General features: G+C 36.4%; 1 protein-coding gene across 2 annotated transcripts in view; it reads left to right on the plus strand.

The window, feature by feature from the left end:
- Positions 1–14,790, plus strand: part of ero1b (endoplasmic reticulum oxidoreductase 1 beta) — a 42,930-nt gene that overhangs the window by 22,085 nt on the left and 6,055 nt on the right. For both annotated transcript variants that reach the window (XM_067387611.1, XM_067387613.1), the window contains exons 6-8: positions 13,844–13,917; positions 14,107–14,227; positions 14,674–14,720. In XM_067387611.1, the coding sequence (XP_067243712.1) occupies positions 13,844–13,917; positions 14,107–14,227; positions 14,674–14,720 (242 nt within the window). The remainder of the gene's footprint in view (positions 1–13,843; positions 13,918–14,106; positions 14,228–14,673; positions 14,721–14,790) is intronic.

Genomic DNA, 14,790 nt, shown 5'->3' on the forward strand with positions numbered 1-14,790 from the left:
TTAAAGAACAGTTAAACTTTAGAGATTTACAGAGTGAAGTCTTAGTATATTCATGCTCTAGAATGAAACTAACATAACCAACAACTAAAATAATAATCCTTATACAACAGCATCAAATGAGACACAATGCAACATCACTTATTTTGTGCTTTTTTTTCAAGCTAATTGCTTGATTTATTACATAATCTCTTTTTTTTTTTCCACAATTTTCCTTTGGTCATATGTGCCTTAAAATGATCAATTACAGCTGTAACTTCAGCATCTGACCAGCAAACCTTTTGTCCTTTCCGTCTTGTCCTTTTCCTTTCCGTTTTTTAATTTCTGCCGAACTCTCATTCTCTGTACAGATACATACTTTATTAAGCTCCTACTCTATCAAAGCTCATGTACTTACAATGATGGTCGTACTCTAATTTAAACCTCAGGTACCTTGACAAACTCAGCAGTTTTCCAAATGGGCATCTTCTGAACATCTGCAAGAAATCAGTTACATACTGATCAGGAAACTAAGATTTAACTCTCAAATACCTAGAACTTAAAACTGGTTATACACCTGATATCTAAAAATAAAATTTCAAGTGACACAAAATATTATTCTGGAGATTAAATGTTATTAGCCTGTTAAAGGGATAATTCACCCCAAAATGAAAATGTGATGTTTATCTGCTTACCCCCAGCGCATCCAAGATGTAGGTGACTTTGTTTCTTCAGTCGAACACAAATGATGATTTTTAACTCCAACCGTTGCCGTCTGTCAGCTGTATAATGGGTGTCAATGGAAACAATTCATAAGAGTCAAAACATATACATAGACAAATTCAAATGAAACCCTGTGGCTTGTGACGGCACATTTATGTCCTAAGACACGAAAAGATCGGTTTGTGCGAGAAACCAAACAGTATTTATATCATTTTTTACCTCTAATACACCAGTGATGTCTGATTGCGGTCTAACAGTGGAAGTAATGTCTAGCACTCATTGAAGTATATGCTCGAGACATCACTGCCGCTGTCAGAGCGCGATCAGACCTCACTAACCGAGTGCTGAACGCAGTTGGACATGGTGTATTAGAGGTAAGAAATGATATAAATACTGTTTGGTTTCTCACACAAACCGATAGTTTCGTGTCTTAGGACATCAATGTGTCGTCACGAGCCGCAGGGTTTAATATGGATTTGTCTGTGCATGTTTTTTGACTCATAAATTGTGCTCCCATTGACACCAATTATACAGCTGTCAGATGGCAATGGTTGGAGTTAAAAATCATCATTTGTGTTCGACTGAAGAAACAAAGTCACCTACATCTTGGATGTGCTGGGGGTAAGCAGATAAACATCAAATTTTCATTTTTGGGTGAACTACCCTTTAAAAATCTCCAAGTCTTTTACCAACACAAAAATGATAAACTCATTTGTATCAACCAGATTTACAATGTTGGTGCAACCCTGATTCCAATAATATTCTTATAGAAAAGTTGCACTATATAAGTGCAAAAATCTCTGTATATAATAACTGATTATTGCTCATTAATTATTACAATTAATGGCAAAAGGAATGTTTGGAAATATAAACTGATATTTCCTACTGACACACTACAGCAATAGATAAAAATAACTGGCTTAAAACCATTTTTCTTTTGTGAAAATACAAATGTTAAGTTGAACTATAAATATATAATTGTATCTATGCATTGTATTTATGACAATAATCTAAAATAATAATGGGTTAAAATAATAATAAACATAAACCTGTTAGTTAACACATACCAGCATTACTGGAGACGCCTGCGCAGCTCCAGCAGGAACAACATCCTGAGAAACGCTTTCATCAGGATCACTGGCATTAGGATCCATCATACTGATCTCATCTTGAAGAAAAACAGAATTTTAAAACACAAGAACATCTTCAGTTTAACCTGTTTTCAAAAGTAATTTATGAAACTTTATGCTGTTTAATAATAAATAAAAATAAAAATAATAAAAATAATAACTAATACTTTTAGATGACTATTATTAGAATTATTGCCAAGACAGAAATATACTACTACTGTAAATGAAAAACTATTTTACAATACGACATTACAATACTTCTATCTTCATTTCTTCGCTTAAGCTGTTTCAGTGAAAACAGGTTTATAAATGCATCTTATTACAAATCAGGTGAAATACTTGAAACAACTGGCCACACAAATTTTGTAAATAATGCGAATGTGAAATGTGTAACTGGTGCTCGTTGCGTTCCCAAATGCATGTTAAACTGCTGAGATAGAGTTCACTACATTCATTCCCTGTGAACTGAGACGTGGAAAACACCGAATCACAAGATGATCGAGTGAACAAAGTGTGATCTCCACTTTGAAACGGGGAGCGCAACGGACTACAGTCTTAATATAATTATCAAAATTACTTTTGCAATTTGATAAGGGCACAAAGCCACATTGTGCTGTTGATTTTAGTTTGTTTGAAATGCTTTGCCAAAGCAATGAAACAAAACACAAAGACCAAAATTTATCTTATTTTGAGGTAGTGCTGGGTGGTATACCGGTTCATACCGAATACCGGTATTTATTTTTGTTATGATATGAATTTTGATGATACCGCAATACCGGTATGTGTCGCTTAACCAACGTTCAGAACGCGGCGCAGCCCGTCACTGTTTGAGAGCGTCCCGTTTCACTTGAAAGAATGAATGAAAACGAATGAGTGAATTCGGATAGCCGTTGTGTGTGCATCGGCTGTACACTCATTGTGGTGCATTGTGGGATTGAACGAGTGCACTCAATAACGTCCACTATGGTTTCGGACGCCACTACAAATGGCTGTCGCCTCAAATAATGCCCTATTTGAGGTTATAGGGGGCGATTTCGGATTCAGCCCTTGATTACAGCTGAGAATTCAACCAGCGCGCGAGATAGAGCGGTTTCTGCGCGGAGCGCCGTGATGAGATTAACAACTTTCTCCACATGGATCATATTATATAGACCGGAGCGAGCCTGTTTACGTTTTTTATGGACCTATTTCATATACTCTAGTGCTCTAAACATGAGCCAGCAGCGTGTATTCGCACATATTTCATCACGTCTTCTTCAAATGAAATGTAACGTTATGCAAAGGACACTGAACTGTACGTCTGATCACGACCGCGATGACACGACGGGTTATTCTGCTACACAGAAATAGACTGACAATTCAAAGAAGAATGGTAAAAAAATGTAACTGCTTTATTTAACTGCTTTCTGTGTTAAACTTACGTGTGTTTTTCTACAATATTCACTCATCATGACAGTAAAACAGGGCATTCTAGTCAATCTACTGCAGTATTTCCTCTCTCAATCAGTAGAAAATGTGGTTAACGCCCAGTCATATATATATATATATATATATATATATATATATATATATATATATATATATATATATATATATATATACACACACACACCGTCATATACTGTGAAACCGATATAATTTTGAAAAATACTGTGATATAAATTTTTGGTCATACCGCCCAGCACTATTATGAGGCATATAAAAATATTTTCAGCTCATTTGGTTTAAACGTTTTTTTTAAACCTGTTTACACCTGTTCACTTCATGCATTTTCTCTGAATGGATTGCTATGCAATAATAGAAAGACCAGGTGTAAATGCCCTCCAAAACGCATTCGAGACGGATTTAAATCCGATCGCTCAAATCACTTTGGACGTTGTCTAAAACAATACAGCTATGGAAAAAATTAAGAGACCACTCCAAGTTCAGAAATCAATGTTAAGTGGTCTCTTAATTTTTTCCATAGCTGTATATACATTTATACAATAATACATTTTACTCCTCCCAAAAATACTAAATAATAAACATGTGAGAATGTGTTATAGGCATGTTATAGAAAGATATGACAGCATTACTGCAGCATGCGTTGGCGCAGATGAACAGATGAGTATCTCTTCAGTAAGCTGACGTGCAAAATACCTCAAATGAAACTTAAAAAGTCGAAAACGCTCAACACACAATCATCTTCATTAAAAAAATGTGAGAATAAATGATTTGACCAGTGCTGATGCTGCTCATGATCAATAAAATGGAGCTCATAGCGGTAGCTTTTAATGATGTGAATACTGTTAAATCTGCGTATAGTACGGGAATTGAAGACAGATCGCTGTAGCGCCTCCGCTCAAGCGGCTCGTGAATCGATCATCTCTTCCTACTAGTTCATTTATAGCATCAAATAAACATGAATGAACATCAGAAGGAATGTTGTTTAAAACACAGAAAGACATCAGTACACCATTTTTCCAAGTCCACCGAGGTTAATCTTAAACTCCTGACAGCTTTGGTTGGATGGTGGATTTAGCGTTATAATTGGTTAGATTGTTTGTCAATCAAACTCCTGGTGAAGGGTCAATTAAACTAGTATACGTTCAGCTAATTGTCAGCCTCTTACATGTCTGCGTCTCGAGAGATTGCAGAATTCAAGCGTCAAATGATGTTTTATAAACAAAATTTGGGAGGAGCGTGTTCAAGCAGTCTAATTGGCTCGAGAGGAGGTATATATACACTGACTAGAGCCGATCTCACCTATAGTTTCCTCGACCGTTTTCTGCATCCCGTCGCCACCCCGTTCCTTACTCTCAGTGGAGATATGAGGAAGTAATATGGATTTGGGCTAAATTTTCAAACTCTGATCCCTCGACCGCCTTGAACAGGACGCCAAATACACTTATTACACTTGGTTTTTTACTCTATTCAATTATTTGTAAGTGTGAATTTGTGAAAACAACTGCTACAGGTAATTGGACTTTATTTATTTATTTATTTATTTATTATAGATTTTTGGCATTTTTTCATAAATTCAAATCTATAAATCCAAATATTTATTACATGTATGAAGAAAAGGTTCAGCACCCAAGGCTCTATCGCTATTGTCTCAATAGTGTTCAGTGTCTTTGGGCGGATTGGCATCAACGGCCATTAGGATTGTTTGTGATTTGGTCTTAGTGATTTAGGAGTCCTCTTGACTACTCCTAACCTTTTACAGATTTGGGAGCTAGTTTTAGCACTAAAATGTTTTGTGAAATACTCTTAAGAGCAAAAATTAGGACTGACACGCCGATTATAGAGTTTCTCATAAATCGGCATGTCAGGAGCTACTTTTAGCCGTAAGATGTTTTGTGAATATGGCCCCTGATTCTGTACAGACACATTTATGTGGCCAATCGTAAATGAAATTGTTTGAACAAATCAGTAAAAAAACACATGAAATGACCAGGTGTTAACAGGCCCAAAGATTATGTGAAAAAGTTCTCACTAGACTACCATTTTCTAAAAGGATGCAATGCTCTTTTTATTACCTTCTCCGTCTAACACCATCTTGATTGTCCATTGATAACTGGTCCTTCTCAGGGCTCACCTGAAAGCAAGGTAAAGAAAGAAAAATAAACATTCTACTACAGACAAAGGATTCAGAGATGATCCAAATGAAGCAGTACAGAAACTTAACACTGATTAACACTGACTGATCACTGTCAACTGAAAACATACAATGAAAACTATTTTACATTACAGGGTTTTCCACAATAAATGCGAAGAAAAAGTTTGGAATTTAACATATCCTATTCATTCACAAATGAAATAATTAATTCTGTCAGGACAGATGACAAAAGAAAGAGCTTAGAACAATTTTATATTTAAATATCTGTACATTTAAAAGTAAAAAGTCACTGAGTGGCCAGTTTGAACAAATGAACAAAATAATACATTACATTGCAAAAGTGGGAGGTCTATTATTTTTTTACATTTACACTCCAATACTTAATAAAAAGATCATTTGACACACAGCAATAAGATTATTTTGTTCCACCCATTGCTATGGTTATCAGCATCAATTGGATTTAATTGCACATATAAATACATTTGTCAATCCAGAAACTATGCAATGTGTAGTTAGCAGCATAAACAAATGTGTTATATAGGCCTACAGAAATCAAAGATCGCTGCCATATTAGCCACTGAAGCTATCGATTACAACACGAGAAACACAAAGCTGTACTTCTGCAGAAACGTCCGTTATAATAAATGAAGTTGTGTGTGTGTGTCTGTCTACGTTGTGCATCTTTTATTGGCATTGTGTCAATACTTTGTTGGTTATAATGAAAGGATTCAACATGCAGCACTCGCGCTAAGCAAAAACTCAGACTAACAAACGCATCCGATTGGCTATTGTGTTCACATGCTCAACACAAATGTCTTCAGGTATGATGGTACATTTTAAACCACTCCGTTTTAATAGTGATCAAACTAATGCGTTATAGTAGTGACCTACACATTTAAAACAGTGACAAGTTAACATTAAAATCATGCATATAGTTAAAACTCTATAAATATACTGCCATAACCAATCAGGGATTCATGATATATCAGCCACCATATCTTACTGGCCGATAAATGCTCATTTTAATGTTATCATTCTCAGTCCGAACTAGGCCGATATTTTAACACTGATAAATAATGGATTATATGATGTGCGTTGTTCTCCATGATAGTATTGAACTGCTTGAAGGAAGATACAGTTACGGTGAATCACAAATCTGTGAAATCAGAGCGTTGTTACACGAAGAGCACATCTGCGGAGTTACACCTTTATGACTAGCACAGTCAGTTTGCTTGTGCATTCGCAGCCTTTTGTGGAATTATAAGTTGAATTTTTTTATTTTGTGTATATATCTGATTAAACTCATATAGGATGCATTTGGTTGAGTTAATGAACGCGGCAGGAAAGCGCTTCATTGTAGGCCTACCGGTGATCATCTCTTCAGCATGCGCACTCAAACAGCAATGGATAACATTAATAACTATAGCTGGGACTGTCATATATACATAACATTATAATGAGAACACGACTGTAATAAAACGCTGTGAATTATTTTGGATTAGTTGCCGTTTTTTAGTGTGTTGTTGTGGGGAGCGTATCCAGAACACTTTGTGACTTAATTCATGTACATCTGTGCATGATTTTGTGCAGGTATAAGTTGTAATTTTTTTGTATAAATATCTACTTTATCATATATAAGTTGCATCCCGTTGAGCGAAAACCATCTAACAAAGCGCTTTGGTTTATGGGTGTTCATTCAGCTCTTCAGGTTCATGCTAAAACAGTGTTATTTGAAACAGTAATGCTAAAGATGTTTAATAAAGATGTTTATATACACTTTTTTTTTTTTCAAAAACATTACAACTTGTATTGTTCTTATTTTCATCAACAATATGGTTTGAGTAAATCATTTCCCAACAGGCTTTCATTTTATTCATCCATAGCACATGTATTGTGTTTCTTTTTATGTAGCCTAAGTAATGTTGACCAATAACTTGTTTGCATTTTTATTTAATTTTATTTATTATTAGTAGTAGTAGTAGTGAGGCAATATATATATTTTTTGCAACTTTACAATAAGGTCTCATTTGTTATTGTATTAACTAACGTGAATCAACTGAGCAAAACCCTTGTAAATGTGAGTTAATAATGCACTGTGAACTAACATGAACACGCATATTTTAGGTTAACAGATAAAACACTGGATCCTAAAATGTCTTGGGAAATGTTGAGATTAACCTTAGCTAAGATTAATAAAACTTCGACAGGATTTGTCCATTCATTGTTAGCTCATGTTAACTAATACTAACAATAAACTTTACTGTAAAGTGTTGACACTTTTTTTAAATAAAGAAAATTGGCCATATGAATGTACACTACCGTTCAAAAGTTTGGGGTCAGTATGATTTTTTTAATGTTTTAAAAGAAGTATCTTCTGCTCACCTAGCCTGCATTTATTTGATTAAAAATACAAACAAAACAGTAATATTATGAAATATTATTCCAAATTAAAACAGTTGTTTTCTATGTCAATATACAGTAAAGTGTAATTTATTTCTGTGATCAAAGCTGAATTTTCAGCATCGTTACTCCAGTCTTCAGTGTCACATGATCCTTCAGAAATCATTCTAATATGATGATTTGCTGCTCAAGAAACATTTATGATTATTATTAATGTTGAAAACAGTTATTTACATTTTTTTTATGATGCTGTGGTGAATAGAAAGTCCAAAAGAACAGCATTTGTCTGAAATCTACATCTTTTGTAACATTAAACACTACCGTTCAAAAGTTTGGGGTCAGTAAGAATTTTAATTTTATTTTTGGGGGATAGAAATAAAATTAATCAATACTTTTATTCATCAAGGATAAGTTAAACTGATCAAAAGTGGCAGTAAAGACAATTATAATGTTAGAAAATATTCTATTTTAAATAAATGCTGTTCTTTTGAACTTTCTATTCATCGAAGAATTTTGAAAAAAATTGTACACAACCGTTTTCAACATTGATAATAATAATAAATGTTTCTTGAGCATCGCATCATCATATTAGATTGATTTCTGAAGGATCATGTGACATTGAAGACTGGAGTAATGATGCTGAAAATGCAGCTTTGATCACAGGAATAAATTACACTTTACTGTATACTGACAAAGAAAACAGCCGTTTTAAATTGGAATAATATTTCACAATATTACTGTTTTTGTTTGTATTTTTAATCAAATAAATGCAGACTTGGTGAGCAGAAGATACTTCTTTTAAAACATTAAAAATTCTTACTGACCCCAAACTTTTGAATGGTAGTGTCAAAATAATTGTAAAAGTAAAGGAATCTTATACTGGATCAAACTAGACTGCTGTACTGTATATGTTTGATTTATGCTGAAGTGTTTGGGACACGGTCTATTGTTTTTGTAATCAGGCTCTCAAAGTATATTAGAATTTGGATTTAGATTTATCTGCCAATGTATCATTTATCACCTTTCAAATATAAAAAATTATTGGTTATCAAAATTGGCCCAAATTTTCCTGTCAGCACATGCCTAATTTGATTTCCAAAAAGAAAAACAATACCTTCTGTACATCTCTGACTTCTGACTGGGACAGAGTGTTCATTTTGAGAGCAGAGGGTCCAACCTCACTGAGAGTCTGCAAACATCAAATTAGACATAAACACTGGTCTGAATATGTTAACAGCCTAGATCTCACAAGAGTCTCTGCTACATTTGCTCATTCTCTTACAGCACAACTCTCACTTACCTGGTGTAGGCCCACAGTAAGAGCAGCACAATCGTCACTGATGACAGCGGGGTCTCACGGCTTATCTGAAAATAAGAAATAAAGCTTTATATACAATCACTTCAACTAAGAGTTGCAAACCTTCAGTATATATGAAATATATCAAAGGGGTAATGTACAGTTAGACAGTAATTAATGCAAATTAAACATGGACAGGATGATCAGTGTCAACCATTCACAGCTTCCGATCAATAAATATGTGCACATGAAATATTGATTTAAGATCATATACAAGATCACATAATAGATCCATTTCAAATCAATATTTCAATATTTAAAAACCCATGGTAATGTTCATGGCTTTATATATGCATTACATTATGTGTGTGTGTTCATCACAGTATGTCAGGTTGTGTGTAGCTTTACACCTGTTTTATGAGGACACGTGTTTTATGAGGACATCATGAGAACATGTTCTTCATGTTTGACTTGACTGAAGAATCTCAGTGTGTTGTTAGATTGACAGAAGCCTGGTCTATGAGGACACTAGTTTTAACGGGACACTGATAACTAGATACATTTGGATGGCGCCCTGAGTTCAGGGTTAGGGTTAGGGTTAGGTTAGGGGTATGTATGAGAGTGATAGTGGTGAAACGAGGTGTGCTAGTTGTACAGTAAGTGATCATGACTCACTTTTCACACACACAATCATAATTCAGTGACTGATAACTGTGGCAAACAATCTGCTTCTTAGAAACACTGAAATCTGTTCTATTCTTTAAAAGGTGCTAAAGAGGATCTTTTCGTCGACTGAGAAACCAAAGACTGTTACTGAGTTTTTGAAATGAGCGCATGCGTAAGAACAGCCCCCCTCCTTCACAGCTCATTTCACGGGAACGCCTCCCAAAACTCCTGCACAAGTATTAGATCACGAGTGTTTACCACCGGCATTCGCTGTGTCGTGTTAGTGGATTCATTATGTCGGACTCACCGCAGGTAACTCATAATCTGCAGCTGTTACTCCTGTGTTCTGACAAAAACATTGCATGCGGCGCCTGTGGAGTTTGGAAAGTTACTGGAGCGCAGCCGCGCTCGTCTCTCACAAGGAACGTCACGGCAGTGATTGACAAGCCAGAGGGCCAACCGTTTACGCGATTGGCTGATGTTTTTAAGGCCCTACCTCGTGCACAGATTATGTATATTAATATTATTACTTTCAGTGCACCTAATAAATAGTCTTTTATCAGTTAGTAAACACAGTTTCAAGTAATATTGCAAAAATGTATAAAACAAAACATCCTCTTTACCACCTTTAAGGACTAACTCAATTATTACTTTACTTTTATTTGATACCTTTATTGTTGCTGTGTCTTATTCTTCTGAATCTGATTCTTCTCAGTTACCATCTGAAAATAAGAAAGAAAAGCAAATAAAAATCAAATCAAAATAAAAAAAAAACAATTATTCATTGCAGTATTACTCATTGAAAGTCAATTTCAACTGAGGGTGCTTCTTTTTACCTACTTCTAAAATGATTATATCTAATCTAACAAACACAATAATGAGTTTTCAATATTGACATTTGCTACAGTGAGCTGTGAATTATGGGTTATCAGTATCAATCCCAATCTTCCATATGGGTGCACCCCAGAGTCCCGGTAAAACGAGTGTCCTCATAGACCAGGCTTGTGTCAATCTAACAACACACAGAGATTCTTCAGTCAAGTCAAACATGAAGAACATGTTCGCATGATGTCCTCATAAAACACGTGTCCTCATAAAACAGGTGTAAAGCTACACACAACCTCACATACTGCCATGAACATGCATGTAATGTGATGCATATTAGGGCTGGGCGATATATCGCATGTGATTGTCACGCGCATTTCGTCAGTAAAGCCGGTTCCCTGATTGCCGCTAAATCGCCATCACCTGCTTTCAAATTTAATAGACAGAGCCGTAGATCACTGACAAGCTACGCAATATCGCGTTCATATCGCAGATGAATCGCCTTCGATAATGAACGCGATATTGCGTGGCTTTTCAGTGATCTACGGCTCTGTCTATTAAATGGCGCTCCATTTGAAAGCAGGTGATGGTGATTTAGCGGTAATCAGGGAACCGGCTTTACTGAAGAAATGCGCGTGACAAAAGCATGCGATATATCGTGCAGCCCTAATGCATATATAAAGCCATGTAGGGCTGCACAATATATAGTTTTGTCACTGATACCTATCTGTGGGTGTGACATTGCAGTACAAATGAAGTCAAGTAGGCTATAGGGATCATAGTTGATCTGCGATCCATACGGACTACGGCTGCACGATGTATGGTTTTAGCATTGTATCCCGATGTGTGCATCCACAAAAGTCACATCACAGGATGTGCAATGTCAAGTGTAGGGATCGTAGTTGATCCGAACGGTCCAGCTGCCCCACGGTTAAGAGCGCATGTGACTTTTACAAATGTCATTTGCTTGTGTTTTTAAGTCCTGTCAATTTAAACATCAAACGCACTATGACTGGAACTCGCGCTGTTTTCTGACAGACAGATAGCACGTGAACACAGAGTTCAGTTCTCTTTCTCTTATCTTTGAGCTTGAACAAACACTCTCAGCGAAAACAGTTGGTTCTGTGTTGTAAACAATTAAGAAAACGGATGCATATAATATTGGACCCATACATGCTTTCCTCAATGTGTGTACCTCAATACAGTTAGATTAACCTGAAAAACATAAAGCACTGCTTATTTTAATTTGTATCTTATTTTTATTGTGTTTATCTAAGCTTGTAATTCGTTTATTATTCTCTAAGCAGATGCACTACCCTACAAAATGATCCCAATCATCCTAGAATGATTAATTATTTTCAAATAGTGCTATTCAATTCAAATCTGGTGGAATTGTTTTCATATCGCAATATATAAATTGCAGAAAAACTAAATATTGCAATGTCAGTTTTTCTGCAATATTGTGTAGCCCTATTTCCCTGAGTAACATTTAACCTTTAATAATAAAGCAAGTAAAATCATGACTGTAAATAACATATAATATACCTGACACAGGTGAAATCACTGATGAATCTTTGTGAATACTGTATGTCTTCCTCCTGAGATTGGGCTTTCTCCATCACTGTTTCACTTCAGCATGATCTGATGTGTCTTCTGTCATCTTCTGTTTTTAGTATAAACGTCAAAAGATAAATTATAGTAAACAGCAAGTTATTTTCATACTTTATTGTATGATATTTAAGAATTATGTATAATTGAGGATCAATATTCCTTCATAAATTTTCACAATTGATAAATTATAGACAATAATACTGACAGTATTAATTTGACTGAATAAGACTGACAGTTCTGATACATCTTATCATAGCCAGTAAATCTTTGTTTCTTAATGTCTTTAAATCAAGCAGAACTGTAGTAATATTTACAGTAGGCTGGTATGTGAGGATACTGTACTGGGTGAAATGCCGTCCCCTTCAGACTGTAGTCATGACAACGCCTTATTATGATGGCTTGGCTAGGTTATTGCATGCGATCAGAAAATGATGCAGTTACAATTATAGTTTAATCGAAAACCAGCTTTAAATGACAAGCATCGCTGATTCCCTCCTGACAGTCTTTAAACACAATCACAATCTCGCTAGCGCCGTTAGCATCGCGAGCTAGCTGTTTTATAACTGTAAAACGAGCTGCAAAGAGCTTACAAAACATGAACAAACAAGCCAAACGGACCCACAAGCATTTAAAAAGCAGAACAACTTACCTTTAAAATAATAGTAGCCTCCATCAGGTGCTCAGATGTCTTCTCAGGTGCAGCTTCTATCCGGCCCAAACAGGAAATGAACGCGAAGACTCTTATTATAAACCATACTTAATATAATATACGCGGGATTAAAATAATAATAATAAATATATGTGATGTGAGCGCACGAGTTAATGTGTGGTTGTGTTTACATGAATAGCATATGCTAACGAGCTAAATAAACTGTATAAATACTGAGTAAACAGCATTCAAGTTATTTTTATACTTTATTACATGACATTTAAGGGATATTTTTAATCGAGGATCACTATTTATTCATATATTTAATTCACAAATAAAAAATTATAGGCAATAACACTTAAATAATTAGTATTTTGCATTAACTCGCTTGTTATACAGACCTATGCTGAAGCTGAAGCTGAATGAAGCTCCGCCCACCGGCGCCATCTTGTCTCGCTGTTGTTCATTGCGTATGCAACCAATAGGAGCTGCAGAATTAGGCTCCGCCCGTCGGCGCCATCTTGTTTTCGTGATTTCCCGCCTACCAGTACCGATCTGACCAGTCACAGGCCTCAATACTTACACTTGTGTGAAAAATGCAAATTTTCGATGACGCCGGTACAGTACCAGGACCCGGCTGCAGGGGCGCACTCTCGTACACAGAGGATACACAGTGTATGGTATAAAATCAGGTTTTTGTGGTATATAAGGACATGCCGCGAAAATTGGAGAGGGTGCTTCTGGGACATAGAGAAAGGCATCTACATTGCCGGAATTACAAGGACATGGCCTGTGTCCTCATAAACCCAAATGTCCCCGTAATGCCGGTGCGTATTCAGGTCAAAAGTCCTCGTAAACCACAAAAACCAACACACACACACACACACACACACACACACACACACTCACACACACACACACACTCACACACACACACTCTCCATCACTAACACACTGTTCTCTGTCAGTAATCAGAGTAAGGAAGCGTTCGCAGACTGGGCTCATCACGACGACGCTCAGGATCATTTCTGCGGGTTAGACGGTGAGTTCAGAGGAAACATCATCGGCGTGTTTCTGAAGAGGAAGTGGATGTTTTGATCAGTAATCAGCAGATCTGAGATGGTTATTTATAGGACTTTATCGCTCTACATTCTCTCACATTTTCTCCTTGAATAAATTTGAAAATGTTTTGATGTTCATCTGTATTGAGCAGCTGCTCTTCTGTGTGTAGATGAGATGTCTCCTGAAGCCGAGTACGTGGATCTGCTGCTGAACCCGGAGCGATACACCGGATATAAAGGCCCGTCCGCCTGGAGAGTCTGGAACAGCATCTATGAGGAGAACTGCTTCAAGTGAGACAAACACTGACTGTGACCTTACAGAGGTCATGTTATGACAACTCTTGATGTTGTTTTTGCCTCTACTAGAGCAGGTTTAACAGGTCTTCCTGCTTGAATGTTGATTATTTTCCTCATATTCTCCATTGTTCAGCTCCTCTCTTCCCAGTCTGTCAGTAACGCTCTGTTTAGTTCCTGTCTCTATGAAGCCCCTCCTTCTGTGCTCTGATTGGTCGGCTGGAGCAGTGTGTTGTGATTGGTGTTTGGGAAATGTCCCGCCCCTTACCATAACCGCCAGTTTCAACACACTACTAACTAACTCAACCAGGCCCCGCCCCTTTGTTCTGTGCATTAATTATTTAAATGAGGAGTTCAGAAACACTGACACTGAATAATTTCAGAGCTTTTTAAAGCTCAAACAGCAACATTACACACTGAAGAACATGTTTTTGTTTTTTCAGGCCGAGATCGGTGTATCGTCCTCTCAACCCTTTGGCTCCGACTCGAGGTGTGTTCAGTTCAGTTTCTGCTGTGAGCGAATCAGATTAAACACCTGTCAGACTGTTTGTGTAACCTGA

This window comes from Chanodichthys erythropterus, chromosome 6 (assembly GCF_024489055.1).
Source record: "Chanodichthys erythropterus isolate Z2021 chromosome 6, ASM2448905v1, whole genome shotgun sequence".
Lineage (NCBI taxonomy): Eukaryota > Metazoa > Chordata > Actinopteri > Cypriniformes > Xenocyprididae > Chanodichthys > Chanodichthys erythropterus.